The following is a 22,940-nucleotide window of genomic DNA, read 5'->3' as shown; positions in this document are numbered from 1 at the left end:
TTCATAACATATATCTGTGCCAGCTATGAGTAAAGGAAATAAGATGAACTAGAATCTCCTGCACTGGCCAATCTCCCTCTTGCCTCCTTTTGTTAGTAGTACCATCCCTGTTGTTACATCTGTAGCTGCCACCAAATGGCTTCAAGACCTTCTAGCTTCAACCAATGCATGCTTACTCGAAAAAAAACTTAAGCTCGAAATCTTGTTGTATCCAAAATAAGGATTCAATCTTTGCTTTCCAAGTCGTGCTTTCATTCGTGTGATCTTCTCAAACTACTACACAATCCCCTACTTTAAAGATCTCCCCAAGCGAAGAACAAGTTGCTCTAATTTTCTTTTACATCTACTAATCTGCCTTGCATTCTCCCTTGGCCTCCAAGAACCATGGCCTAGGTGCTTGAATTCTATCCAACTCTCTGGATTCATGTCTATGCAAGGTGATCAGGCTCTCCTCTCTTCTAGTTACCTTTCTCATTGTGATCCGATGTTTGGCGCCTTGCTCCTCACTCCTCGCTCGCAAACTCTTTAACCCTTGTTTCAAACATGCAATTCCAATAGACGGCCACCATCTAATTATGCCAATCCAATGACCAGGAAATACCTTGTAATTCATTCCCAATACCCAGATATAATTTTACAACAACATACCCAACCTTGGAAAATGTGCCAGGTCCCATGCAATCAAAGTGGAAAAAAAATCGTATCAATTTAGGCAGTCCACTGAGATTCCGTACTGAAAGAAAAAGATGCCGACTGCTCAATTTTGATTTAGGGTTTATCACGCGCCTGCTCATCGCAGGGATCGAAAGAAGGTGAACAAATGTCAACGGCACTAATCGCTGTGTAAGTTTCTTCTAGCGTTTCTACCGCTGCTAGATTCTCAAGCAACCAAACAAGCCTGTCTTGCAGCCTTTGCCTAAAGATTCAATCAAGTGTGCGAGTCTCGAAGCATGCGAAGTTTTGCTTGCGACCAGCGAGATGACCAACACAAATTTTAATCCATTAACATTCTGAGCTGAAAGATCGAAAAGTCTCACATGCCGCCTTGTTGAGGTGCAAACCCGATCCAATCAGATTGAATATTACTCTGACACTGAAGCAAGAGACGTATCTAAAAGCATTAAGGTAATGTAATGCATCAAGGAGACAAGTCTGCTTAATTTGAAACTCCCCCTGAGATCAATTCGCATGGAGTTAATTGCTCTTTCACAGAACCAGCTAGAGAGATTCAACAGTCAATTGAGCCGCCCAAATGGTGGCCTCTATCTATGTACACACACGACTGTTCTGAAACCTTGGGTTACACTGTCGTCGAGGAAGCATTCGAGCTGCTCCTTTTATCATGAACGATTGCGATCAGTGAGACAACGAACGCAATATCGACTCCAGGCGCCACGCTTATGGTGTACTCAGTGCGGCCCCATAACGAACCACCCTTGGCCTAGGTGAAATACATACGATCAGTTCATGCGAAGTCAGATAACCAAAGCAATCTGAATTACCTGCTCTTGGTTGTGGCCTCGAACGATATCGATGCCCCGGCTGAAGCTGTGTCCCTTGATTTGGTAATCCGGCTGCCTGTTCTTGCCCGGCTCCTTGTCCGACCCCACAAACACATCAATCGACATGCTTATCTGAAAGATCGAAGAGCTCCTCAGCATAAACAGCATGCGGTCCTGTTGTGCATGATATCCATACCAAATACCTCTCACTGGTAAAAACATCTGCGAGCACAGATTGTCAGGATTTAGAGCTTCAGGAAAGTGATGGTCTTTGCCTGTGGCCGCAAACGAACAAGTGGAGCATTTGTAGTGAGGTCTACGATATAGTGGTCGCGGTTCCAAACAAAGGAGGGGTGCTTGACCTTGAAGAGAGGCCTACCAGTGAGATCGAGCACCTCCTCATTTCTCCAGCCTCGTCTGTAGACGAGCGCAACCTCCTCAGACTTGCAGAACTGGCTGCTTACAACCGCCATTGCCATGAAATGGAGAATCGAAAGATGCAGCGGTAATCCTTTATAGGGTGCCGCCGACAACGATGGGCAGACTTGGCAGACTGTGGCACCGCGTGCTTTGAGTTACGTAAAGTGAAAGAAAGCTAGACTGGGTCTAAGTTGACCACGATTTCGGGGCTGCGCAAGGAACTGCTGTATTTGGGAGGACAATTAAAACGATAGTCAACTCTAGTCAACTTATGATGGCCAGTAGTCAACTCAAGAAAGACGTAAGATACATACCAGACTACCGTGATTCAGCTGACAATTCATACAAAACAATGAAAGAGCTCTGCATTTAAAGATTTAACCAACAGAGATGTTGGGTGTCACGTATGCACCCGCTGACGCGAGTTCTCTCATTTTATCAACTATTCTTGTAGCAATGCTGTTGTACACTGCAGCGACATCGCTGTTAGCACTTGAAGCAACGATAGGCTTTCCTTCATCTGAAGTCTCTCGGATATGAACATCAAGTGGAACCTGAGGAAAAAAGCGCAACGAGATTCCTCAAGAGAAAACCGGATATATTGGATTATACCTTGCCAAGGAAGTCGATTTGCATTTCTTTAGCGGTTGTCTCACATCCTCCGTGCCCGAAAATGTGTGAGCTTTGGCCGCAGCCGGGGCAAATAAAGTAGCTCATGTTCTCAATTAATCCCAGAATCTGGAAAACAGAGAACTTACAGAAAAATGGGTAGAACAATGGAACGACTTACCGGAACGTGAACCTTCTGGAACATGTTTGTTCCTCGTCTTGCATCCAACAGAGCAATATCTTGAGGCGTCGACACAATCACAGCACCTGGATCAATCAGGAAAAGCTGTGAGAGGAGAAGATCTCGAACAAGAAAAACTATCCTTCATCACCTGCCAGTTTCAGACGCTGTGAAACTGATATCTGCGCATCACCAGTGCCTGGCGGCATGTCCACGACCATGATATCCAGTTTTCCCCACGAGACACCTCTCGTCAGCTTCTCCAGCGCGCTCATGACCTGTAGAGAGCTGCAAAGACAGTCATTTTGCTCGAAAGAACAAAAACCTTCAAAGAAAGAACAAGGAGACGATCATACCATCGGCCCTCTCCAAACCACTGGCGCATCTTTCTCCATCAGAAATCCCATCGACATGCACTTCACACCATAGTTCTCCAGCGGGATCATCTTGTTCGCTACATTTTTTCTTCTCAACTGGATGTCATCGAAAAATGGAAAACTTTCTTACCGCTATCGATCTTAGGCTGTCCACTGAGATTCATGAGCAGTGGAATCGAAGGCCCGTAGACATCAGCGTCCAAAAGCCCCACCCGGAGCTTACATTTCAAAGCGAGCGCTACCGCCAAGTTCACTATGTAAAAACAAAGACATTCACTCTAAAGAATTCTAAGAACACGAACCTGCCGTGGTGGATTTCCCGACTCCTCCTTTCCCTGAAGCCACAGCGATAATCCTTTCCACTCCATCCAGCTGGGGCTTGCTCAAGGCGCCAGCGGCCATCGCCAGAGCTCTCCTCGCCATTCTGATCCTTGATAAACCCTAAATCAAAATTTAGGGTTCTTGGAGGAAATGGGCAAGCGCAAATCCGCCAAGAAGCCGCAGCCCAGCAGAAAGATGCAGGAGAAGCTGCCATCGGTGTTTAGCTGCCCGTTCTGCAATCACGAGAGCAGCGTCGAGTGCCGCATGTAAGTGCCGCATTAGGGTTTTTAGAAGCGCTCCCTCATCTCTTTCCTCTCGCAGGGATCGAAAGAATGCCGTGGGCGAAGCGTCGTGCAGGATTTGCCAGGAGAAGTACTCCACTCAAATTGACGGTCAGTGTCCTCTTTTTCTTTTCGATTCCCAAAACCTGACTGACTGGATCTTTCGTTTGCATTCTAGCTTTGAGCGAGCCAATCGATGTGTAAGTTTCTTAATCTAGCGCTTCTAGCCCTCGATCTTTCTCACTCTTTTGAGATTTTTCCAGCTATAGCGAATGGATCGACGAATGCGAGCGAGCAAACACTGCCTCGTGAAGGAAGGTTTGAGTTTTACATATACATAGCGTGTAAATACGCACTCTTCCAAGAAAACCAGTGTGTAATGTGCAGTCCAGGAATACATTAGCTTGGATTTTTTTCTCTTTGTCGTCTAACGAGTACTGTAGACTAGAAGGTAAAAGGGGGTCACATTTTCTTTGCTTGTAGGTTCCTTTGCGCTCAAGTAAACGCTATGGTGGAAAGGCCTCGGGTTGTGGCTGTGCCATTTCCTATGCAAGGCCATATAAGCCCGCTTCTTCAGCTCTCGTATCAACTGGCTGCTGCTGGTATTGACATCACTTTTGTCAACACTTTCAGAAATCACGAGCGACTTGTGGGATCCAGAGAAGTCGTGTCTAAGGTACTTGGAACTGTTGATGTTCTTGAGCTGCTTAAGTTTTCTTTTCCTCTTTCTCTCCCCAGGAGCATTCTTCCGGAGTTATAACTTTCATGGGCATCTCCGACGGCGTTGCAGCGAAAGCCTTCGACGGAGGTTTCAACGAGTCCCTCAATGCGTCCCTGGTTGCCTCCGACGAGATGGCGAAGCCCTTTGAGGAACTTCTCTGGAAACTGGACGGTGTTAGCTGTGTGATTTCGGACGCTTATCTTGGATGGGCTCAAGCCGTCGCGAACAGATTTGGGGTCCCCAGGGTTGCACTGTGGACGTCCAACGTTGCTTACTCCCTTGTGAATTATCATCTTCCACTGCTTGTTGAGAAAGGCTATCTTGGAGTAAAAGGTAAGAAATGACCGCATTGTTATGCATATCTGACGCTCTCCTAAACAGATCCTTCTTCTGTTGGTTTTCTCGACAACCTTGTGACTTGCGTTCCTGGGCTCGAGCCAATTTATGCCCGGGACCTTCCAACCGTTCTTCGCTACGACTCTGGGGAAGATCCCGGCTTTGCAAACAGGATTCGCAAGATTCAAGCTCTGAAACATGCATCGTGGGTGCTCGTCAACTCCTTTGAAGAGCTAGAGAGCGCTGGAGTTGAGTCCATGAGGCGAGAGCTTGGAACGCAGAACTACGTGACAGTCGGGCCACTCCTGGTAGAAGACACAGAGGGCAGGAAGAGTCTGTGGAGCGAAGACGAGGCATGCTTGAAGTGGCTTGACTCTCAAAAGCCAGGCTCGGTTCTCTACATTTCTTTCGGAAGTATAGCCAGCATTGCAGGTGCTCAGATGAGAAGCATTGTGAAAGGGCTGGGGGACACAAGGCAGCCTTTTCTCTGGGCAATGAGAAAAAACTTGCTGGTTCCGGACTCCGACTACTCAGAGAGATCCTTCCAGGACTTTATGGAATCGACCAAGGCACAGGGGCAGGGACTGATCGTTGAATGGGCTCCGCAAGTGAAAGTTCTCCAGCACCGGGCACTAGGTGGCCACCTATCACATTGCGGATGGAACTCGGTACTGGAGAGCATGGCGATGGGAGTACCGATACTCGGCTGGCCCTGCGTCGCCGAGCAGACGATGAACTGCAAGAGAATTGCGGAAGACTGGAAGATTGGGCTGAGATTCAGGGCCGACGACGCAAAGCAGCAGCTTGTGAGCGATGAGGAAGTGGCAAGAGTCATCAAAAAGCTGTTTTGCGAAGGCGAGGGGCGCGAGATCAAGAAAAGAGCCAGAGGGTTCTCAGCCATTGTGAAAACCGCTGTCAGCCCGGGCGGATCGTCGCACCGAAACTTGGAGAGGCTTGTCCAGGCGATCAAATTCGGAAAGCTCGGCAAGAACGCTGGCTAAAGTGATGTCCGTACGAGTGAGTTTGTGGGAATAGGATACTGCAAAGTCAGGCTTTCTCAGTTGACCTCTGGCGATGGCGCTGGCTAGAACAAGATACGAGCGTGCTCGATGGGGTGGTCGTCGGGACACTGCGGAGAAGTCAGTTCACAGCATGAGCAGCAGCAGCCTGCAAGCGTTTTATCTCAACACTTTGCAACTAGAGGCGGATGCAATCGAGTTTGCAGCTGGGGGGTATGGAAGCATCTTCAAAGGGACAGTGGCAACTGGTTTTCAGATCCCGGAGAGACTGGAAAGAGGCCGGTATTTGCCTTACTACGGCCAGAAGACGGATGAAGCCCCGGATTTCTCCAAGCTGTCCGAGAGAGTTCTTGTTGCTGTCAAGAAGATCCGGGAGCCGGAGAACGACGACGAGGTTTTGGAGATGACCAGGGAAGGAATCAACATGAGAGTTGTCCAAGGGGCAAGAAATGTGGTGACTGTCTACGGGGTTGCTTACAGCAAGGAGCTGGAATGCGTCTGTCTCGTCATGGAGCTTGTTCAAGGCTCGCAGCTGGATGCGTTTCTCAAGGCACACCATCCTCCGGTTCCAGACGCAGCTTGGTGGAAAACGAAGCTAGAGCTGTTCATGGAGCTCGTTATTGGGCTATCGGTTTGCCATCAGAATGGTGTCTACCACGGAGACTTGAAAGGCAGCAATGTGCTCGTGGTGGACGAGTCTCGGGTTCCAAAGTTGATAGACTTCGGCTTCAGTTTCCGGAAACGAGACATAGCTTACCTGAAGGAGACGATAGGTGGTTCACCGTTTTGGGTCAGTCCCGAGCTTTGCGATCAAGACGAGCAGGAGATGCTGCAGGAAGTGATGCGGAATCCTTATCCCTCCGACTTTTACTCTCTCGGCATGGTCTTGGTTGAGATGTTTCTCGACGGGGAGGTACCGGAAGAGCTTTCATCGGGCTTCATCGAAGAGAAAATTTGTGGAGGATTTCCCGTGACTCTGGAAGTGCCACCCGGTATGGAAGCTTTTGAGCCAGTTTTTACGAAGCTTTTCCAAGTGGTAGAAGGCTGCTGCATGTCAGATCGCGACGAGAGGATCTCGTTGCAGCAGTGTCTCGCCGAGGTCCAAGCGGCCTACGATGAGCTTTGCAACGTCGGCTGCAGCTTTAACGAGGATTTTCTTCGGGATCCTTCCGAGCTTGCATCTACAGAGGCGTACACAGCAGTGCTTCCGGCTTTCAAAGCAAAGTTTCCTGGAGTTCCGGATGCCGTTTTCCTTCAACCAGCGGATAACATGGTGGTGGACACGAAGGCAAACACGCTGGTGGATTTGTTCTGCGACATGGATTACGGGGAAGGCGTAGAAAACATCGTCAGGCGGAGGTGGTCTATTGGTAAGATCAAGCTGGACGAAGAGGTTCCTCGTTTATGTCGTCGCTGCGTGCAAGCCGGGAGTCCTAAAGCACTGAAGGTTCTGTCCTCTCGGTGGAGGGAGATCGCTAAACAAGACGAATGGCTACTTCACGAGGCTTGCGAGGCGGACAGTGCCGAAGTGCTACGAGTTCTTCTTCACGACTTCAAGATGGACTATAATACTTGGCACCGGAGGTGGCCGCTGAAACCGCTGCACAAGCTTTCGTACCAAGGCAAAACAGAGATGATGAGGATCGTGCTAGACAGTGCTAAACTTAGCAGGAGAAGGGACTACGTGAACGACGAAATCGCGGGACGGACTCCACTATACTACGCAGTCGCTGGTGACAAGATAGACGCGGTGTTTTTCTTGCTGGAACAAGGAGCGAACTCGTTGGGCCAGGAGGACGAACTCACGAGCTCTGATTTTTTGGACAACCTGCTAGGGGCGGCTGCAGAGAGCGTGAGCTTAAATGTGATCGCAGTTCTTTCCGAGGTAAGCAGCTCGTTGAGGACTACAGGCACTGCGGTTGGGCTTGAAGGAAAGGCCGCTCAGCTTTTCCGAAACCACTATAGCAGCCGTCTTGCGTATCTCAAGATTGAAGGTGATCGCCTGCTCGAACTGAAGAAGCACTTGGCAGAATCAAGTCGACGTGGATTGGATCCCTTCAGCTTCGGGTGTTCCAGAGAGGGAAATGCGGAAGTTTTTGAGACGATCGTGTCGATCAAAGAAACTCCCAGGGACTTGTGGAGGAACTTGATTGGGTACGGAAGCAGGGAAATGGTGGCCTATGCGTTGGATAAGCTGGGATACTTGGCTACATTGGACTTGATCCATCTTGCTTCAAAGCAGGGAAACTTGGAAGTCATGGACTTTCTGACAGTGCTCATGGACAGACGTAAACGGGTTGGCGAAGCAGAGAAAACTCTCAAGGAGATGCTTGGCGGTTTTCGTGAAACTGAGGAACAAGTTCTAGAGAACAAACAACAGCTACAGGAAGATGACTTGCAGCTCGGTCAGGGGAAAGAAGAGCAAACAAAGTTTGATGGAATTCCCAGCAGCGAAGAAAAAGTTGCCAAGGACGATTTACAGGTACCAGAAGATGAGAAATCCCGCTTACAAGTGATGGAAGAGCTCGAGGAAGATGAAGTAGAGTCCAGCAGCGAGCTTGTTACTGACGGTGGGGAACTTCCAGAGTTGAAGTTCCGGAGGATGTTCGACTACGAATACTGGGACGTGCTCAACGAGTGGACCACGGGCAGGAACATGAACACGGAATGGATACTGGGCAAGTTCCATAGGATTTCTCCAGACTCTTGGATGGAAACATCTCAAAAGCTGCTATCGATCGCGGCACAGCTTGGAGACGAAACGATGGTGGAGATGTTATTGGGAAAGAAAGTATCACCGGATTTCGAAGAAGAGGATGGAGTGTCACCTTTGTACCAGGCAGTTCTGTGGGAGCATGAAGAGATAGCTCAGATGCTGCTGAGAGCTGGCGCAAAAGCGAACGACTCTTGTATGGACGCCGCGTTGGACGTAGGAAACGGGAGCTTGGCTAGACTGCTCATCAAGTTCGGCTTCGATACAGGCAGGAAGAATGGAAGCAACCAGACTTACATGGACTTGATCAAAGTCATGGACGCCAAGAAGGAGGAGTTTCGGGAGAGGTATGAAATGCCGTTTTTCGCAGCGACGTATGGTGAATTTCCATGACGAAGGTACTGGTCTGTCAATAGTGTCTTTGTCCTATGGCTGATGAAAATCTTCTTTTCCTTGTAAGGCCTGATACTATCATAGCCGAAGTCTTTTCAAAATGCCTCGCTAGAGCATCTGGCAGGATCGCTCTCATTCGGGAGCGAGCTTCCTGGATTTCTGCAAGCTCGCGTGGAATGGATTAATTTCTCGCGATCAACATGACCTTTTTACTGCCGAGAGAGTGTTCAAAGATTCTCGAGGTGATCAGTAAGTCTCTTGCAAAGTTTAGTGCTGTTCTTGACAGTGTTTTTCTTTTCTATTTTCCAGCAAAGCTCGATGCACTTCTGGCGACGCACAAAAGATCAGCATGACCTTTGAATTGTCGAGAGATTATTCAAAGACTCTCGAGGTGAGCGGTAAGTCTCTTGCAGAGTTGAGTGCTGTTCCAGACAGTGTTTCATACTTTTCTTTTTGTTTTCCAGCAAAGCCCGATGCACTTCTAGCGACGTACATAAGATGAACAGGATCTTTGATTGCCGAGAGTGTTCAAAGACTCTCGAGGCGATCGGTAAGTCTCTTGCAAAGTTTAGTGGTGTTCCGGACAGTGTGTTTCTTTGTCTTTTCAGCAAAGCTCGATGAACTTCTCGCGTCTGTATTGCCTAGAGTCTGTGCAAAGACTCTGGAGGCGATCAGTAACTCTCTTGCAAAGTTTAGTGGTGTTCCTGACGTGTTTTTCTTGTGTTTTTCAGCGCCGAGAAGACACGCCACCCCGTACAGATATCGTACGTGGAATATACCCAACTTACCGTTGGGCTATAGTGTTCTTCGCGGGTGGAATCCATTCGTTCAGCGAGCGAGCGAGCGATCGAAGGAGAGAGATGGGCGGCGGCGGCGACAAGAAGAAGCTCATGGAACAGGTATTCCATCTCAAGCTCACATCCAAGGGGCTGGTCCGGCAGGCCAAGAAGTGCGAGGCCGAGGAGGCCAAGGAGAAGCTCAAGATCAAAAAGGCCATGGAGAAGGGCAACGCCGACGGCGCGCGCGTCTACGCCCAGAACGCCATCCGCAAGCACGCCGAGCAGCTCAACTACCTCCGCCTGGCGTCGCGGCTGGACGCGGTGGTGGCGCGCCTGGCGTCGCAGGCCACCAGCCAGGGCGTGTGCGGCGCGCTGGCGGGCATCGTCGCCTCCCTCCACGGCGCGCTGGCGGTGGGCAACATGCAGAAGGTGTCGCGCACCATGGACGCGTTCGAGCGCGCCTTCGTGGGCGTCGAGGTCCAGGCGGCGTTCGTGGAGGGCGCCATGGCCGGGAGCACGTCCCTGGCCACGCCCGAGGAGAGCGTCAGTGGGCTCATGCTCCAGGTCGCGGATGCGCACGGCCTCGAGGTGGGCGCGCAGATGCCGCAGCCGGGCATCCATCGGGTGGCCGTGGCCGCGCCGCCGCCGCGATCTGGTGTGTCCGAGGATGAGCTCTGCCGGAGGCTCGCCCAGCTCAAGAACAAGAGCTGATCGCACGAAGAACGCTGACAGAATATGCTTTATTTTTTTAAAATTTGAACGTTAGTGCTTGACACGTTAGCCCTAATTGGACACGGAAGCCCTAAACATGAGCTGATGTGTTACATTGTGTGCCCAATTAGGGCTTATGTGTCTGGCTGTGAGGTTTATTCGGTGGGATATTCTACTGCCCCCCCAATGGCTATTGCGCTTATGAATGTGTGCCCTGGAAAATTTCCTGGGAGGAGAAACGAGGGCTCCCTTGACAGTGAGAAGAATGTCTCCTCGCTAGAGCTTGTAGGGAGGCAGCCATGGCCATGGAAGCGCACGGTGCTTGGCGCGCTTGTGGTAGGCTTTGCTTGTGTGGGGATTAAATCCCAGCATCATGGGCTAGCGCTGGCAACCACCACGAGTTGCGAGAGTGAGAGCTACTATGAAGGAACTCAAGCTCTCACGGGTACTGCGCTGGAGCTCAAACTCCACCACATTGTCCAGGAGGGACATGATTCAATCTCTTATGTCCAGGTGAGAACTTTAAACTGGAGATTGGTTTTGTAAGAAAAAACTTACAAGATAAGCAGGTATGGGAGGCTCTAAAATTTCTAGATGAAGATCCAAGCTCGCCAGATGACATGTAAGGCTTGCATCATTTTACTTAAGATTCTCACAGTGTTTTGACTAGAATCGAGATTTACAGCCAAAGAAGTGCTCCAAAAGAACTAGCAGGGAAGATCGATGGCTGGAACAGCTAAGTCTGCGCAATCAAATCTCCAGAGGTGTTGACACTATGAATTCTTTTTCCAGGAGAACATTTGTGGCCACGTTCTTATGGGCTCAAGCAAGGCCAGCCGGAGTTTACAGACTTACACAACTTAAGGCCAGCCGACACCAATGGTCTCTAAACTTCTTCTTTCCATTTGAGAAGTTTGTTTTTCCAATGATCGCAGTGATCGCGCAGTGAATTCGTCCAGAAGAAACAAATACTTTGGCGATTGCACTGTGGAGAGCGTGGGCGATTGTCTCGTCCCAGCAAATCGCGAGGCTGGAGCAGACACCGCCACCGATAAGAAATCGTGGCGTCCCCCCAAAGAGGTAGCCCGCAAACTCCTTGGTTTTGTCCTTGTGGTCCTTGCGATAGAAACAAAATAACTCTCACTATAGGTCAGAGGAGACATCGCCCGATCTGTGATGTATATGGCAGTGCGCTACTTTCCCTCTCTACGCCTCTCGAACACTCCGAGCATAGGTAAAAAGGATTCCTTGGCTGTGTTCGGAATTTCACTTTCGTTTCCTTGCTGGCCAGCAAATGCCGAAATGGGAGTCCTTTCAATGCTTTTGCGCTGGAATGATGCAGACCCTCCATCGCCCAGCGAAGAAATCCGTAACTCAAAAATCTGCCAAAGGTACCAGCACAACCGGAATCCTTTCGTGGACCACCCAGAATTCGCGCATAGAATATGGTAGAATTTAGGGTTAACAGAGGAGGACGAAGCATCTTATTCAAACGCAAAAATATTCAAATAGAATTTAGAGCTGCGTCTTATTTGAACGCAGGAATATTCCCTCTGCTCAAACATGCTAATTTAGGGTCTCCTTCGCGCCATTATTCGCACACACACACTTACGCTCTTGCTAGTTAAACTCTTCTGCGTCGGCAGTGACTTTGTAGCTCTTGAGCACCCACTTTCCATTCTCGTCTCGGATCACATCGTTGTTCTCCACCACCCACCAGCTATCTGGCACAGTCGGGTTCCTGAGAGCGTTGGAGAATTTGTTCACGAGCTCCAGCTGGTGGTGCTTGAGCGCCGGATCAAACTTGTAGTCGATGAGATGGAAGTAGACCTGGAGATCGTGGAACTGGCCGAGCGCCAAGGTCGGGAAGCTGAGATATGGCGAGTCCGGTGTGTTGAGCGATAGCTCGTCGTCGGTGTGGACGTATCCCCAGAGAATGGGAGGCACCAGCGTGACAACGTCGGGAAGGTTGCCGATACGCAGGATCCTGAGACCCTCTACGTTCTTCACCGCTGCGCGGAACTCCAAGTTGCCCACCCGCGGCGACGCGAAAGGGAACGCGGTCACTGGGATGGTGGCGCCGCTCAGAGGATTCCTGTTCTTCTTCTCGTTGGCGATGTCGTAGGCGCACACGGTGGCTATGGCCGCTCCCAGGCTGTGTCCCGTCACAGTGATGCTCAGCTCGTCGTCCTTGTAGAGATCGATGAGCTTGCACACCGCTTCCATGACTTGCTGCCTGGCCGAGAGCTTTCCCAGCCCAGTCGCGTCCGCCGCATTGATGCTCGTGTAAGGAACCACCCACCGGTTGCCAATCGTGATCTTGTTCCACGGGAGGCTGGAGTGGACGTCGCGCACCGCCGTGATGACTCCTCCAGCGATTCCACCGAGAAGGCCGAAGCCTTTGCGAGCCGGCGGCTGCTCTGCCTGTGCTGGAGTGGCGGCGGCTGTTGCGATCTCTTCCGGGGTGGCGTTCAGCGGAGGGAGACCGGACATGGTGTCGAAGAAGCTGGTCGGCTTGCTCGTCATGTTTGCCTGGAAGAAGTTGAGGAGGTTGCTGGCCCATTCGATGTCTTGCTGCGTCCCCCGGAACACGATCACGATGTCTCTCCTCCCGATCCTGCGGGTCTCCTCGTCGTCCGACACGGCCACGAATCCAAACCAGCTGGTTGCGGGGCCAGTGAAGTCGACGACAGCCTCCACGACCTTCCCGACCAGGCTCTCGAGCAGAGTGGTGCAGTAGAGGAACTTGTGGATCTTGTATCCAGGCGCGACGTGGACTTTGTCGAGGAGCTGCGACTTGCTGTAGCGGCTGTAGCCCAGGACTTTGGAACGAGGATTACTGTTGAAGGAGCTGTATACTGCGTCGACGAACTGGCCATAGCGGATGAGCTCCACCGCGAGCTCCTCGTCCAGAGGATCCAGCAAGCCCGCCCAGTGAGCTTCGCCTTGCAAAGCCCTCCACTTGTTAGCAAGCTTGGAGAAAGTAGTCATGCTATGCGAAACAATGCGCACTGCTCGAAGAACCATGCACTAACCTGATCTATATGTACATGTAAAAGTGTGGACCGTATCGTTTGCTTTTGTGTACGGTGTCTGAACCGTGTGTTGCTTTTGTGTTCACGTGAATAACGTGAGCACATGGTCGAGAGCTTACTCCACTATTAAGGATTGCCGCGCAAGAATTGTAAAATGTACAGGAAAAGGTTGATCACATCAATGTAGAGATTCACGGCTGCCCAAACGTACTCGTCGTAGTCAAAGCGTTGGATCAACAAATAAGTGTCATAAACGATGTAGAGGCTGAATATTAGCGCTCCAAGGAGCGTGTAAACGCTCGTCAACATTCGCACAATGGGAAAGAATGCCTGCATTGCGTTTTGGTGACAGGGGTGATGAACTTATGCTGAATGCGCGTACCTGGATGATTCCCCAAACTATCAACACCAGTACTGATGCAAAAAGCAACGGTCCCAAGAAGCCGAAATCGTATCCTCGATTCACCGCCCAAAATGTAAAAAGCGTCAAACCGATCGTAATTGTTGCGGTAAGAATCAATGCTTGCAATACAATCTCCCCTGTAGGGGAGAAATCAGGAAAAGTTCCGACTCAAGGTGAACACAAAAACATTACCTCGAGTATAAGCACACACGAAACCAACCGTTAAGCTTAATAAGATGGTGAAGAAACCCAGAAGGATGAGGTTGAGTGGATGCTTCTGGCGATAAATGTAGAGGGGGCACAACACTGCCAGGGAAAAAAAGTCAAAACTTGTTATGAGAAATCAAATACTTACGTATGAGAGCGAAAACGCCTAACGCGAGCGATATCCATGGGGTGTGTCCCAAGGCTCTGTTGATCGGCTTCACAGCAACAACAATGCCAGCAACAATCGCTGTAAGGACGAGCTGGCTCATCAGGATCCCATACACCTTCCTGATAAAACCCCATCGCAAATCCAAGTCGCTGGTGCTTCGAGCACTTTCGATGTCGCCGCTTCCTCCTGCCATGATTCAACTCGAAGCAAGCCCTTCCCTTTCCCGACTCGCAAAGATAGCTTGTCACTAAGCCACGCGGCAGCATAAAATCGCGGGAACCATATTTAATATTAAAAACGGCCTGTAAAACAAACTACGGGGTTAGTAGCGCGAACCCGTCTTACGATGGTGAACAGCAGTCAGACTCTTAGCATCCTGCAATGGAACAGGTTACGCACGAAAACGCAAACGCAAAATTATGAGACCTGTAACTCGCCATTCTCCACAACTGCGTAGAGCAACCAATGGTCTCCAGCTTCCATTCGACTTTGCACCGTGCATTCTAGCCATGCGATCTGTACAAAATAAAGAGATTAAAAAGGCTATCGGACATTAACACGAAATTTAGCTTTACCGCATCCGTCAAAATTTTACCACCATTGCTGGCCTCCTTTGTTTCGAGTGCACCAAACCGAGGCTCACCGGGCTTGAATGGCTTCAAAAGCTGCCGGCTGATAGCGCTGGATTTCCCTTGCCCGAGTACATTTAGTACAAAGCTGGCTCCTGGGAGTACCAAGCTTTCCACCGCTCTTTCTTTTGCAACCTACAAAACGACTAATTAAGCGTGAAAACTTTGAAACACATTCTTTACTTACCGCTACAGTGAGACCCGGGGGCAGAAAGCTTGCTTGGCTGACCCATGACGCAAGCATAGCGCTTTCGGCATCACCATTTCTTGCAGACAAAACACATAATGCACCAACAACTCTTCCAGCGGCCTGATAAAGGAAATGTAAGATTACCGTAAAGCAAAGTCTAGAAAAAAAAAAACAAGAAGACCTGCTCCACAGAAGATGCCAATACATATTGTTGTGCAACAGACTCTTTGGTTTTGAGCTTTGCCCGTTTCACGGTCTGCGCAATGTCTGTGCCGCTTTCTTCGCATGTCTGAAGAGTTGCCTCCGTGGGCTGCAGTTTCCAACAAGCTAAGAGAACTGGAGAGCTAGGAACTCATACCTTGAATTTGCATCGGATAGCCGGGAAAGCAAATGAGAATCCAGCATCCTTTAGTTTCTGCTCCATTTCGTCAACTGCTTCTCCACTCCATCCAAATGATCCGAAAACACCACATGGTTTTGTTCTTGCAGTGGTATCGCTTAGAATTGCTCCCAGAGCATTCTACAGTAAGAGTTAGACAATAGAAATTGACAAGAGAACATATTAACCTGAATTGGAGTAGGCATGTGACCAGCAAGGGTGGGACTCCCGATAACAAAAGCATTAGAACGTCGAACCAAAGCACTAACTTCTTCTATTCCACAATCTTCCGTATTCAAACTTTCGACTCCAAGGCCAGCCTTAGAGATTCCACGGCTGCAAAATAAACAAGCTAATCACAAGAGAGATGTGGACAGTTAGTATTTACCTGATGGCCTGAGCAAGAGCAGCCGTATTTCCATAAGCAGAAGCATATATGACAGCTATTAGGCCATCGTCAATCTGTTTAATTTTTTCTTGTGTCCACTATAAAACAACCGAGTGAGTTCCCAACAGATTTCCCTCACAAATCTTACCGCCCGGTATTCCCTAACAAGTTCCGTGACTGATGAGCGAACGATAGGCCCATGAAGTGGGCAGATTGCAGACACAACTAGCTCTTTATTTGAATCAGTTGTGGTCTTGGCCAATACAGCAGAGGCGCCGATTGAAAGATTCAGAGGACTCAATAAACCAGACAGGACATATTGTATGTCTGCCTGGTAACCAAAGAACAAAGCTTACAACGTGCAAAATGTTTCGAAAAGCGCTCACCTTTATAACGTCAACACCTGCTTTACCAGCATAGCTTGGTGGTGAAAACTGTGCCACAATCGGAAGTTTTCGAAGAGCAGCATCAGCCTATAGTTCTCCAAGATTCAGTTTGAATACATATATAAAAGCACGATCAATACCTGTTTTGAAACTGGTCCGAGCATGCACTCATAAAAAAATCTCCAGTGCTCTCCAAAAACTTCCCATCCTCCAACATCAAAATCGGTATCTGTGCAAATGTGTGCACTGCAACAACACGCTACAGATGCGCCCCATGAAACTTGTCATACTGGTAATGCCATACCTGAAAAGCTTCTGGGTGAACAAAAGCTGACTAGAAGGGTCGTATGTGCACATCCCATCGGGCCACCTTGGCGTTGGCGTGAGAATAAACTGCAACTCGTGGCCTGTTGGTTAGTTTTCTACTGAGTAGTAGAACTGAAATTACAAAAGCAAAAAATAAAGGTGAGCAGTGAGGAAGATACTGACCATTTCCAAGGTCTAAAGTCTCGCCGGACTTTACAACATTGATGGACAGCACTTTAGCCTTGTATTCTTCTGGCAGAGACGACGTAAGCTGGACTGCAGCTGGATTGGAGCAATACACCTGCAAGGGAAGAGCTGCAAGTCCCACGGCTTCATTACGATCCAAATCAAAAATAACAACCACTAACCATTTTCAGGAATAGCGTCGCCTATTGCGATCAGCGTCTGCAGTCGTTTGGGACTTATGTGACCAAGCACAAGGTACTTTAAGCTCTCCATGCTGATGGCTTGAGCCAGAGCATCAACGTGACCTTTCGTGAATGTTTGGTCAGGTACATCAATCAGTGCTGTGCAACTTTGGCCTTTGATAATATACGAGTTGTCGGTGGTGCCAGCCTTCAAACCATACTCCACCTATAACTTCCACATTAGCTTTCACAGTCGGAAAGATGGGAAAATTAAAGAGACACCAATTACCTCAAACTTGAGCCGCTCTAGGCTTTGATCTCTCAAGCTGAACGTGTCGTCGGTTAGTTGTACCAATCTCAAGTATGTTTTCTATATCACAGCCGAGCTTTAGTGGATGAATTTTTTTTTCTTAGCGATCCAAATACCTTCGATTCGAGAGGAGCTGGCTCCTGAGCCGGAGCTGAGACGACAGCCTTGGTCGCACGGACACAAACGCGCGAGAGTTTCCTACTGTGCTGCTGCTGCGCCTGCGCCGAAAGAAACGAAAGAATTCATGCGCTCCTCCTCTTGCGGGATCGAAATATTTCGCTCACCTCAACCGATCTTGGCCGCGACAGCAACGGCGACGCTTGCGGACATGATAGAAGCCTGGCATTGTGTAGCGCCTGGGAGGAGACGGCGGCCATCGCCGAGACGAGAACCAAAAACCCTCTTTATCGGATAAGAGAGAAAAGAGAAATGCACGGCCAGGATTTGACCATATTGGAAAATTAGGGCTCTTATGGCCAAAGCGCGGGAAAGTAACGCTACAGAACGATTCCAGTTGCTAAAACCATAGTAACGATCGCTTCCTGCAAAAAAAAAAAGCTCTGCCCCTTGGATCTGATCTTGCAGCCCCTCCTTGAAAATCCATGGAAGCAGACTTCTTCTTGAGAGCTTGGCAAAATCTGAGATATGGTGGATTTGGTGTGATTTCCACGATCATCGGGAACGCTACTCTCATCACCGGGACGATAACCACCATGAAGTCGTGATCGAGCAGCCTGTTGAGAGTTCCATGTCAGCCTGACGACATCGCAGATTGATGATCAGCTCGAATTCGACTCGCGAGAAGCTGATCACACCCAGATCCAAGAACGTTGTGCCGGAGATCTTGCCAGCGATGATCTTTGCAGTTCACACAAGCCCGTGACGCCAAGAACAAACAGGCTGTGCGATCTTTTTCCTGCCTGAAGTTTGCAAAATAAGGACAGAGAACAAAAAGATGGCATACCGATTTCACGAAACATTCGCTCCGATGAGCGATCTCGATGTAACAACACCGGCAGAGGTTCGCATTGGCTGGCCTTCGAAGTACACGACCAGATCTTCGCCGGTTGTCAGCTTTGGTTGAAGAGCTTCCCAAAGTTTCTTCTTTTGGAGCTACACAAGGAAGAACATAAGAACCAATGGGATGCTAATGTTCTATGATAGAAAACAATCCAATGTACCTGGTTGGGAGTAGCAGCAGGAGCCTGGGAGGATTTCTGGTCCTCGGATCCAAACCAGATTCGCTCTCCAGGAACAGACCCTTCGGGAGGAATAACAAGCTCGACGTTCTCGTGAGCTTTGTCCGAGGCCGCCAAGAGCATCCCATTGGATTTCACCCCTTTCATGTTTCGAGGCTTGAGATTCGCAAGAACAGCCACAAGCTTTCCCTGACAAAATTCTTCCTTTTAGGAATGCTAAAGAAATGTACCTTACCTGGAGCTCATCTTCCGGCACGTAGTTCACAAGCCCGCTACAAATCGTCCGTGGCCCGGACTCCTCCGCCATGTCCACTTCCTCCACATACAAAGAATCGGCTTCCGGATGCTTCCAAGCCTTGACGATCCTCCCTACCCTGATATCCAACGCATCCACGCCATTACCCTCCGATTCCGCGGCCCGAGCTCCTGATTCCACAACAGGAGCTGCTGATTCCGTTGGCGCTGGCGCTGGCGCTACCTCTGAGGACGAATTCGAGCAAAAGAATCCACGGATCTTGCAGATCGAGCGAGATTTCACCGAAACCCTGCCCCGGATCGCTGGAGCGAGAAGACCTAATCTCGCGTGGCGCGCAATACACGACGCTCCTCCCAATGCCGCCATAGCTACAACACCTCTAGAAACTGGACACGTGGCACTAGTGTGGGATGGCTTTTCCTTTCACCGCGGTTTTTATCCAAGTAAAGATAATGCGGGGTTCACGAAAGAAATATCCCACTTCGCTCCTCCATCGTTCTCCCGGGGTCCTATATTTAGGGCGCGCAATCGCCAGGGTTTGCCATCGTTCTTGCGCTCGTCTCCTCCCCGGATTGGAGCAAGCGCGGCTCTGCGTCGATCGAATCGGCGCGGCAATGCAATTCCAATCCCTGCGTTCCAGGTTTGCGTCGCGATCGCCTTGATTCTACTTCCAGGACACCAGGGATTGGATCGAAATTTTGGCATCGCCTGCGCCGCTGGCCATTTGGCGAGCGGTCCGTCGCCATCGCCGTGCATAATCGCGAATTTTTTTCTCTTTTCCTTCGCGACATAGCGATCCAATCCAGCTGCTGGTGGGTGAGTTCATCGTGGCTGGCAGCCCATTGCAATCAACGTCAGCAGGCTTCTTCTAGGGTATGATACTGGCGGACAAGTCAGAGATAAACAGTGGCCTCATGGTTTCGTCCAAACGGCAGTTCTAGGCTAGGGGCAGGCTGCGTGATGAGAATTCCTCCAGAAGAAGGTTGTAAGCGATGATCCCACTGAGAGGGCGTCGGGAATGGTGATAGGCTGCTCAATCCGGCTGGTTCTTTCCAGTCTTTTAGTTTGCAGTCTATGGGGACAATCAGGAGCTCTCCGGCTCTTGAAAGACAAGGATGTTCATCACGAGAATTCATCCTGGCTCCAACAGGTTCGTTTATTTGGTAGACTTCCTTTCTTCCAGTTGTTTTGATGGAGTCTTTTCTTCTCTCTTTTGTTCGTTCCAGGATCTCCCTGGAGAAGGAAACGAGCTTTCAATTGGTCCGTTTCCAATGCTTAATGTTTCCGGGTCTTACAAGGGTACTTTTTTCGTTGGATAATACTGGAGATCTCGTTTTTGACGGCAAGTTTGTGCAGGGATATGGCGAACACAGAATCCAGAAAATGGTAGCGTTCGATTCCCAGACTTTCAAAACTCGATGGGAACGTTTGTGGTCGAGCTTTCTAGTTCCACAACGGAAATACATGGTGTACACTACGTCCAGGTTTCTCGTTAGCGCTCTCTTCATATACGAAACGGCTTTGACTGATTGTCGGCATTTCGGCAGGGTCATATTCTGTTATGGGACGGGATGTACGTGAAAGGAAATGATCCTCAGCTACTTCAAATGCGAATGGAAGGAGTGTATGTGTGGCCATTTCGGCAATTACGGATGGTTTTAAGCAGGTGCGTTTTTTTTTTTGCTTTTTTCTTTTCTGGTTGTTCCTTTGGGTGAGACTTCACCTTAATCGGTGTTTGCAGTGCATCTGAAGCAGACTTTCTGAAAGTGGACGACTCGTTTCCATCAAATCCCTACCATCTGGTAACGTCTGAATGTGAAGCTGTATAAGGTACTTATGGGCTGAATTTCATTCAGCTCGGCATTTTCTCGCTGCAGGTTCTACAAGAATCTCCTAGATCTCATCCTCATACCAGGAAGAGAAATGGTAATTATAGATATTAGGGAGCATTGTGGTTTCGATATATGATTGTTTCCGGCACTCGGTTGTTCTGGTTGGCTCACTGTTGAGGTTTAGGTGCTGTAATGGAAATGAGCAAAACATGCAAAGTGCATTTGTCAACGCAAATCGTCAGTGCTATCGCAGGTATTTTTTATTTTTCTTATGTAGACATGAGACTTAACTTTAATCTTACAGACGACCACCATGCATACCAAATGCGTGGATCCATAGAGAGCCCAATGATCGAAGACGAGGGCGAATGCTTTCCGTCGATAGCGATCAACGCAACTTCTGTAAATGTTGAGGCGTACTATACCAAGGCCGTCAATTACACGTTGATGGTCACTTTTGTATCCTTCATTCCTTTGCTGTTTACCTGATGCAGCTGCTATCCTTGACGAGATGCCTTTAGATCTCCTTCTTGCAGGTTCTTTTCTTGATAAGGCAGATGGAGCACAGCAGTACGCAATCGGTATGAAATCTTTCCAAGTACGTTAGACAGATAGTCATGTATTGTTTGACAGGGTGCTGCAAAAGTATCTCTTTTAATGATCGGTCAACAAGCTATCATGGATGCGTACTTGTGTCTGCTTCATCTGACTGCAGGGATCCTTGTAGGTACGCAAGTCGTTCTATTTTGTTTATGTTGCTGGGTTTAGTATCTGTATAACTTTTGCAGAGTCACTGTTCAATGCTTTTGCGACCGCCGCATTCTTCAAGTTTGTTATATTTTCGATTTTTGAGATGCGCTATCTACTAGCTATCTGGAAAGCGCGGAGGCCGGCCACATCCGGAGAAGGATGGGAAGCCATGAGGCGCGAGCTGTCTGTCTTGTATTCTCGGTTCTGTACGTCAGCGCTTACTTCTGAATTTGGAAATGACGACTGGTGTTGCAGATGGATTTCTTCTTGGAGGAATTCTCATAATGTATGAGCTTCATTCCATGCTGAGATATATTTTGGTCGTTTTCTACGCGTTTTGGATACCTCAAATCGTTGCAAACGTTGCTCGTGATTCACGAAAGCCTCTTCATCCTCACTATATTCTTGGGATCACATTGACCCGGCTAGCTATACCTCTCTACGCATTTGGCTGTCCGAGAAATTTTATGCGCATTGAGGTTGATGTTGGATGGTGTATCGGTATTTCATCCTTCTTGCTACTCCAAGCGTTTTTCTTGTTGCTTCAACATTACTTGGGATCGCGCTGGTTCATTCCACGAAAGGTGCTTACTTTTTCATCTGTTTTTCTAGACTAAAAGTTGGTGTTTTCAATCGCCAGTTTCTTCCGGAGAAGTACAGCTACTTCCGAAGGATCGATCGAACAGCTTTGCAGATTGGACTTAATGGTGACAACATGGTTGTGGACTGTGTTATTTGTATGGCTGCTGTAGATATTGGACAACGCTCTTCCGATTGCATGGTAAGGCATTCAAGTTCTGCGCAGTCTCAGGCTTCACTTCGTTTCTTCAGGTTACGCCTTGCGACCATGTTTTTCACTCTGGCTGTCTCCAGCGATGGATGGACATCAAAATGGAATGTCCAACTTGTCGTCGATCTTTACCTCCGCTGTAATATAAAATTTCTTTCGCTCTGGTATGTGCTTGACTTTCGTGAGGTAAGGAGTGCTGTAGTTGGTGAGACGATAGATAGATAGATAGATAGATAGATGGAATTTATTTTCTCGATCTCTATCTATCTATCTCGCTTCCTTTTTTTTTCCCTTTTTGTCTCAGGCGAGAAACGCATTTGAAAGGTTGGTTCTCTTTTGTTTTATGTTGTTATGCTTTGTAATTCTTCTTCCGTTTTTTTTCTTTTTTCTTTCTCAGGACTGACACGGGCACACGAACAGGCAACAGGCAATTAAGTGAAATATTTGTAGCGGGCAGACAAGCTTACCTCATCAAAACGAGTGTTTTCACTCAGCCGGGTCTCTCGAATCGAATCGTCCTCTCCGAGTACAAGGCAAGCATTTCAAGTCAGTGGTTTTTTTTGTTTTTTTCCCCATCTCCATCTCATTTTTTATTTTTTTTCCGTGGAAGTTTTACTAGATTTGTAGCTCTAGGGAGTCATAGCTCTAGCTCTCTTTCGTCTTCGAGCCCTGACCCGACGACCATCGATCGTTGTCTGGTGGTTTGGAAGTTTCAGTCGCGACCGTTCTAATGCTGTGCTATTGATGATCTCAGAAGCTATGGTTTTAGCTCCAATCCAGTGCCTTTTCAACGCCAAATGTTCTTAAAGTAAGATGGCAGTGGTCTCTTTGCGATTGCGAATGGATCCCCTCCGTCCTGGCTCGACCAATCATTCGCTTAAAAGAAAAAATCGTAAAGAAAGAAGCAACTTTCACATTGTTTGTATCTATCAACTTGTTTGGTGATAAGATCCAGGATGTACAAGATTAAAAAACCATGC

At 48.7% G+C, this 22,940-nt stretch overlaps 11 protein-coding genes across 21 annotated transcripts; 5 read left to right on the top strand and 6 right to left on the bottom strand.

The window, feature by feature from the left end:
• Positions 1 to 1,195: 1,195 nt before the first annotated feature.
• Positions 1,196 to 1,975, bottom strand: LOC9642797 (protein LURP-one-related 10). The gene is made up of 3 exons (XM_024676611.1): positions 1,778 to 1,975; positions 1,503 to 1,724; positions 1,196 to 1,441 (listed from the first exon to the last, which is right to left on the bottom strand). Exons 1-3 carry the CDS (start codon positions 1,973 to 1,975, stop codon positions 1,301 to 1,303), a joined length of 561 nt encoding a protein of 186 aa, XP_024532379.1. The 3' UTR covers positions 1,196 to 1,300.
• A 292-nt stretch (positions 1,976 to 2,267) lies between these two features.
• Positions 2,268 to 3,547, bottom strand: LOC9640085 (iron-sulfur protein NUBPL). The gene is made up of 7 exons (XM_002971362.2): positions 3,392 to 3,547; positions 3,220 to 3,342; positions 3,069 to 3,166; positions 2,864 to 2,990; positions 2,713 to 2,798; positions 2,535 to 2,660; positions 2,268 to 2,476 (listed from the first exon to the last, which is right to left on the bottom strand). Exons 1-7 carry the CDS (start codon positions 3,510 to 3,512, stop codon positions 2,300 to 2,302), a joined length of 858 nt encoding a protein of 285 aa, XP_002971408.2. The 5' UTR covers positions 3,513 to 3,547; the 3' UTR covers positions 2,268 to 2,299.
• On the top strand, positions 3,528 to 4,110 carry LOC9640084 (transcription elongation factor 1 homolog). Its single transcript, XM_002971580.2, has 4 exons — positions 3,528 to 3,676; positions 3,732 to 3,802; positions 3,870 to 3,891; positions 3,955 to 4,110. Exons 1-4 carry the CDS (start codon positions 3,561 to 3,563, stop codon positions 4,001 to 4,003), a joined length of 258 nt encoding a protein of 85 aa, XP_002971626.1. The 5' UTR covers positions 3,528 to 3,560; the 3' UTR covers positions 4,004 to 4,110.
• A 69-nt stretch (positions 4,111 to 4,179) lies between these two features.
• On the top strand, positions 4,180 to 5,813 carry LOC9640083 (7-deoxyloganetin glucosyltransferase). Its single transcript, XM_024676458.1, has 3 exons — positions 4,180 to 4,367; positions 4,430 to 4,745; positions 4,794 to 5,813. The coding sequence occupies exons 1-3, from the start codon at positions 4,200 to 4,202 to the stop codon at positions 5,747 to 5,749; spliced, it is 1,440 nt and encodes a 479-aa protein (XP_024532226.1). The 5' UTR covers positions 4,180 to 4,199; the 3' UTR covers positions 5,750 to 5,813.
• On the top strand, positions 5,796 to 10,425 carry LOC9642796 (ESCRT-related protein CHMP1). 8 transcript variants are annotated; one of them, XM_024676451.1, is made up of 6 exons: positions 5,796 to 8,878; positions 8,941 to 9,115; positions 9,183 to 9,271; positions 9,338 to 9,423; positions 9,482 to 9,547; positions 9,605 to 9,690. In XM_024676451.1, the coding sequence occupies exon 1, from the start codon at positions 5,823 to 5,825 to the stop codon at positions 8,871 to 8,873; it is 3,051 nt and encodes a 1,016-aa protein (XP_024532219.1). In that variant the 5' UTR covers positions 5,796 to 5,822; the 3' UTR covers positions 8,874 to 8,878; positions 8,941 to 9,115; positions 9,183 to 9,271; positions 9,338 to 9,423; positions 9,482 to 9,547; positions 9,605 to 9,690. The 8 variants fall into 8 exon arrangements, with proteins under 8 accessions (XP_024532219.1, XP_024532218.1, XP_024532217.1 ...); XM_024676456.1 differs by having other exon boundaries at positions 8,579 to 8,878; positions 9,605 to 10,425; XM_024676450.1 differs by lacking the exon at positions 9,482 to 9,547 and having other exon boundaries at positions 8,941 to 9,122; positions 9,605 to 9,684.
• Positions 10,426 to 10,449: 24 nt separating this feature from the next.
• On the top strand, positions 10,450 to 11,908 carry LOC112346795 (extracellular ribonuclease-like). 2 transcript variants are annotated; one of them, XM_024676460.1, is made up of 7 exons: positions 10,450 to 10,876; positions 10,933 to 10,985; positions 11,049 to 11,098; positions 11,156 to 11,245; positions 11,310 to 11,443; positions 11,513 to 11,597; positions 11,655 to 11,908. In XM_024676460.1, the coding sequence occupies exons 1-7, from the start codon at positions 10,469 to 10,471 to the stop codon at positions 11,813 to 11,815; spliced, it is 981 nt and encodes a 326-aa protein (XP_024532228.1). In that variant the 5' UTR covers positions 10,450 to 10,468; the 3' UTR covers positions 11,816 to 11,908. The 2 variants fall into 2 exon arrangements, with proteins under 2 accessions (XP_024532228.1, XP_024532227.1); XM_024676459.1 differs by having other exon boundaries at positions 11,034 to 11,098.
• Positions 11,851 to 13,502, bottom strand: LOC9642795 (phospholipase A1-IIgamma). The gene has a single exon (XM_002971361.2). It carries the CDS (start codon positions 13,388 to 13,390, stop codon positions 11,984 to 11,986), a length of 1,407 nt encoding a protein of 468 aa, XP_002971407.2. The 5' UTR covers positions 13,391 to 13,502; the 3' UTR covers positions 11,851 to 11,983.
• LOC9642794 (BI1-like protein) lies at positions 13,419 to 14,395 on the bottom strand. The gene is made up of 4 exons (XM_024676464.1): positions 14,157 to 14,395; positions 13,994 to 14,107; positions 13,781 to 13,938; positions 13,419 to 13,728 (listed from the first exon to the last, which is right to left on the bottom strand). Exons 1-4 carry the CDS (start codon positions 14,368 to 14,370, stop codon positions 13,525 to 13,527), a joined length of 690 nt encoding a protein of 229 aa, XP_024532232.1. The 5' UTR covers positions 14,371 to 14,395; the 3' UTR covers positions 13,419 to 13,524.
• A 51-nt stretch (positions 14,396 to 14,446) lies between these two features.
• Positions 14,447 to 17,535, bottom strand: LOC9642793 (putative diflavin flavoprotein A 6). The gene is made up of 17 exons (XM_002971359.2): positions 17,418 to 17,535; positions 17,250 to 17,351; positions 17,113 to 17,193; positions 16,824 to 17,049; positions 16,639 to 16,770; positions 16,454 to 16,556; positions 16,290 to 16,395; positions 16,150 to 16,236; positions 15,912 to 16,094; positions 15,764 to 15,861; positions 15,564 to 15,711; positions 15,355 to 15,516; positions 15,178 to 15,306; positions 14,994 to 15,116; positions 14,753 to 14,941; positions 14,604 to 14,693; positions 14,447 to 14,553 (listed from the first exon to the last, which is right to left on the bottom strand). Exons 1-17 carry the CDS (start codon positions 17,508 to 17,510, stop codon positions 14,500 to 14,502), a joined length of 2,106 nt encoding a protein of 701 aa, XP_002971405.1. The 5' UTR covers positions 17,511 to 17,535; the 3' UTR covers positions 14,447 to 14,499.
• A 41-nt stretch (positions 17,536 to 17,576) lies between these two features.
• LOC9640082 (aminoacyl tRNA synthase complex-interacting multifunctional protein 1) lies at positions 17,577 to 19,055 on the bottom strand. Of its 3 annotated transcripts, none has more exons than XM_002971358.3 (4): positions 18,568 to 19,055; positions 18,315 to 18,521; positions 18,098 to 18,246; positions 17,577 to 18,053 (listed from the first exon to the last, which is right to left on the bottom strand). In XM_002971358.3, exons 1-3 carry the CDS (start codon positions 18,952 to 18,954, stop codon positions 18,103 to 18,105), a joined length of 738 nt encoding a protein of 245 aa, XP_002971404.2. In that variant the 5' UTR covers positions 18,955 to 19,055; the 3' UTR covers positions 17,577 to 18,053; positions 18,098 to 18,102. The 3 variants fall into 3 exon arrangements, with proteins under 3 accessions (XP_002971404.2, XP_024532230.1, XP_024532231.1); XM_024676462.1 differs by having other exon boundaries at positions 17,577 to 18,049; XM_024676463.1 differs by having other exon boundaries at positions 17,577 to 18,042.
• A 33-nt stretch (positions 19,056 to 19,088) lies between these two features.
• LOC9640081 (transmembrane E3 ubiquitin-protein ligase 1) lies at positions 19,089 to 22,874 on the top strand. Its single transcript, XM_024676457.1, has 16 exons — positions 19,089 to 19,738; positions 19,815 to 19,887; positions 19,945 to 20,072; positions 20,136 to 20,254; positions 20,330 to 20,390; positions 20,445 to 20,514; positions 20,605 to 20,673; positions 20,725 to 20,879; positions 20,942 to 21,001; positions 21,054 to 21,147; positions 21,209 to 21,376; positions 21,426 to 21,754; positions 21,811 to 21,951; positions 22,002 to 22,284; positions 22,358 to 22,506; positions 22,715 to 22,874. Exons 1-14 carry the CDS (start codon positions 19,607 to 19,609, stop codon positions 22,101 to 22,103), a joined length of 1,701 nt encoding a protein of 566 aa, XP_024532225.1. The 5' UTR covers positions 19,089 to 19,606; the 3' UTR covers positions 22,104 to 22,284; positions 22,358 to 22,506; positions 22,715 to 22,874.
• The last annotated feature ends 66 nt before the right edge of the window (positions 22,875 to 22,940 follow it).

This window comes from Selaginella moellendorffii, unplaced genomic scaffold, assembly GCF_000143415.4.
Source record: "Selaginella moellendorffii unplaced genomic scaffold, v1.0 SELMOscaffold_17, whole genome shotgun sequence".
In the NCBI taxonomy this organism is placed as follows: Eukaryota; Viridiplantae; Streptophyta; class Lycopodiopsida; order Selaginellales; family Selaginellaceae; genus Selaginella; species Selaginella moellendorffii.
The sequence above is the reverse complement of the archived record's forward strand: the minus strand, read 5'-3'. Positions and strand labels throughout refer to the sequence as shown.

Coding starts and splice junctions, on each gene's coding strand:
- LOC9642796 (XM_024676451.1), top strand. CDS start 5,823: ATGGCGCTGGCTAGAACAAGATACGAGCGTGCTCGATGGGGTGGTCGT.
- LOC9640085 (XM_002971362.2), bottom strand. CDS start 3,512: ATGGCGAGGAGAGCTCTGGCGATGGCCGCTGGCGCCTTGAGCAAGCCC. Junction 2,799..2,863: donor ACAGCGTCTGAAACTGGCAG/GTGATGAAGGAT, acceptor TGATTGATCCAG/GTGCTGTGATTGTGTCGACG. Junction 2,661..2,712: donor TCCAGAAGGTTCACGTTCCG/GTAAGTCGTTCC, acceptor TCTGTTTTCCAG/ATTCTGGGATTAATTGAGAA.
- LOC9642797 (XM_024676611.1), bottom strand. CDS start 1,975: ATGGCGGTTGTAAGCAGCCAGTTCTGCAAGTCTGAGGAGGTTGCGCTC. Junction 1,725..1,777: donor TTGTTCGTTTGCGGCCACAG/GCAAAGACCATC, acceptor CTGTGCTCGCAG/ATGTTTTTACCAGTGAGAGG. Junction 1,442..1,502: donor GAGGCCACAACCAAGAGCAG/GTAATTCAGATT, acceptor TATTTCACCTAG/GCCAAGGGTGGTTCGTTATG.
- LOC9640081 (XM_024676457.1), top strand. CDS start 19,607: ATGGTGATAGGCTGCTCAATCCGGCTGGTTCTTTCCAGTCTTTTAGTT. Junction 20,674..20,724: donor AATCGTCAGTGCTATCGCAG/GTATTTTTTATT, acceptor TTAATCTTACAG/ACGACCACCATGCATACCAA. Junction 21,755..21,810: donor GCTGGTTCATTCCACGAAAG/GTGCTTACTTTT, acceptor TTCAATCGCCAG/TTTCTTCCGGAGAAGTACAG.
- LOC9642794 (XM_024676464.1), bottom strand. CDS start 14,370: ATGGCAGGAGGAAGCGGCGACATCGAAAGTGCTCGAAGCACCAGCGAC. Junction 13,939..13,993: donor CGTGTGTGCTTATACTCGAG/GTAATGTTTTTG, acceptor TCTCCCCTACAG/GGGAGATTGTATTGCAAGCA. Junction 13,729..13,780: donor TAGTTTGGGGAATCATCCAG/GTACGCGCATTC, acceptor AACGCAATGCAG/GCATTCTTTCCCATTGTGCG.
- LOC9640084 (XM_002971580.2), top strand. CDS start 3,561: ATGGGCAAGCGCAAATCCGCCAAGAAGCCGCAGCCCAGCAGAAAGATG. Junction 3,677..3,731: donor AGCAGCGTCGAGTGCCGCAT/GTAAGTGCCGCA, acceptor TTCCTCTCGCAG/GGATCGAAAGAATGCCGTGG. Junction 3,892..3,954: donor TTGAGCGAGCCAATCGATGT/GTAAGTTTCTTA, acceptor AGATTTTTCCAG/CTATAGCGAATGGATCGACG.
- LOC9640083 (XM_024676458.1), top strand. CDS start 4,200: ATGGTGGAAAGGCCTCGGGTTGTGGCTGTGCCATTTCCTATGCAAGGC. Junction 4,368..4,429: donor CCAGAGAAGTCGTGTCTAAG/GTACTTGGAACT, acceptor TTCTCTCCCCAG/GAGCATTCTTCCGGAGTTAT. Junction 4,746..4,793: donor AGGCTATCTTGGAGTAAAAG/GTAAGAAATGAC, acceptor TCTCCTAAACAG/ATCCTTCTTCTGTTGGTTTT.
- LOC9640082 (XM_002971358.3), bottom strand. CDS start 18,954: ATGGCGGCATTGGGAGGAGCGTCGTGTATTGCGCGCCACGCGAGATTA. Junction 18,522..18,567: donor TGCCGGAAGATGAGCTCCAG/GTAAGGTACATT, acceptor GAATTTTGTCAG/GGAAAGCTTGTGGCTGTTCT. Junction 18,247..18,314: donor CTGCTGCTACTCCCAACCAG/GTACATTGGATT, acceptor TTCCTTGTGTAG/CTCCAAAAGAAGAAACTTTG.
- LOC9642793 (XM_002971359.2), bottom strand. CDS start 17,510: ATGGCCGCCGTCTCCTCCCAGGCGCTACACAATGCCAGGCTTCTATCA. Junction 17,352..17,417: donor CGCGGCCAAGATCGGTTGAG/GTGAGCGAAATA, acceptor CTTTCGGCGCAG/GCGCAGCAGCAGCACAGTAG. Junction 16,095..16,149: donor CAGGTGTTGACGTTATAAAG/GTGAGCGCTTTT, acceptor TTTGGTTACCAG/GCAGACATACAATATGTCCT.
- LOC9642795 (XM_002971361.2), bottom strand. CDS start 13,390: ATGGTTCTTCGAGCAGTGCGCATTGTTTCGCATAGCATGACTACTTTC.
- LOC112346795 (XM_024676459.1), top strand. CDS start 10,469: ATGTGTTACATTGTGTGCCCAATTAGGGCTTATGTGTCTGGCTGTGAG. Junction 11,099..11,155: donor GAAGATCGATGGCTGGAACA/GCTAAGTCTGCG, acceptor TTCTTTTTCCAG/GAGAACATTTGTGGCCACGT. Junction 11,246..11,309: donor AAGGCCAGCCGACACCAATG/GTCTCTAAACTT, acceptor GTGATCGCGCAG/TGAATTCGTCCAGAAGAAAC.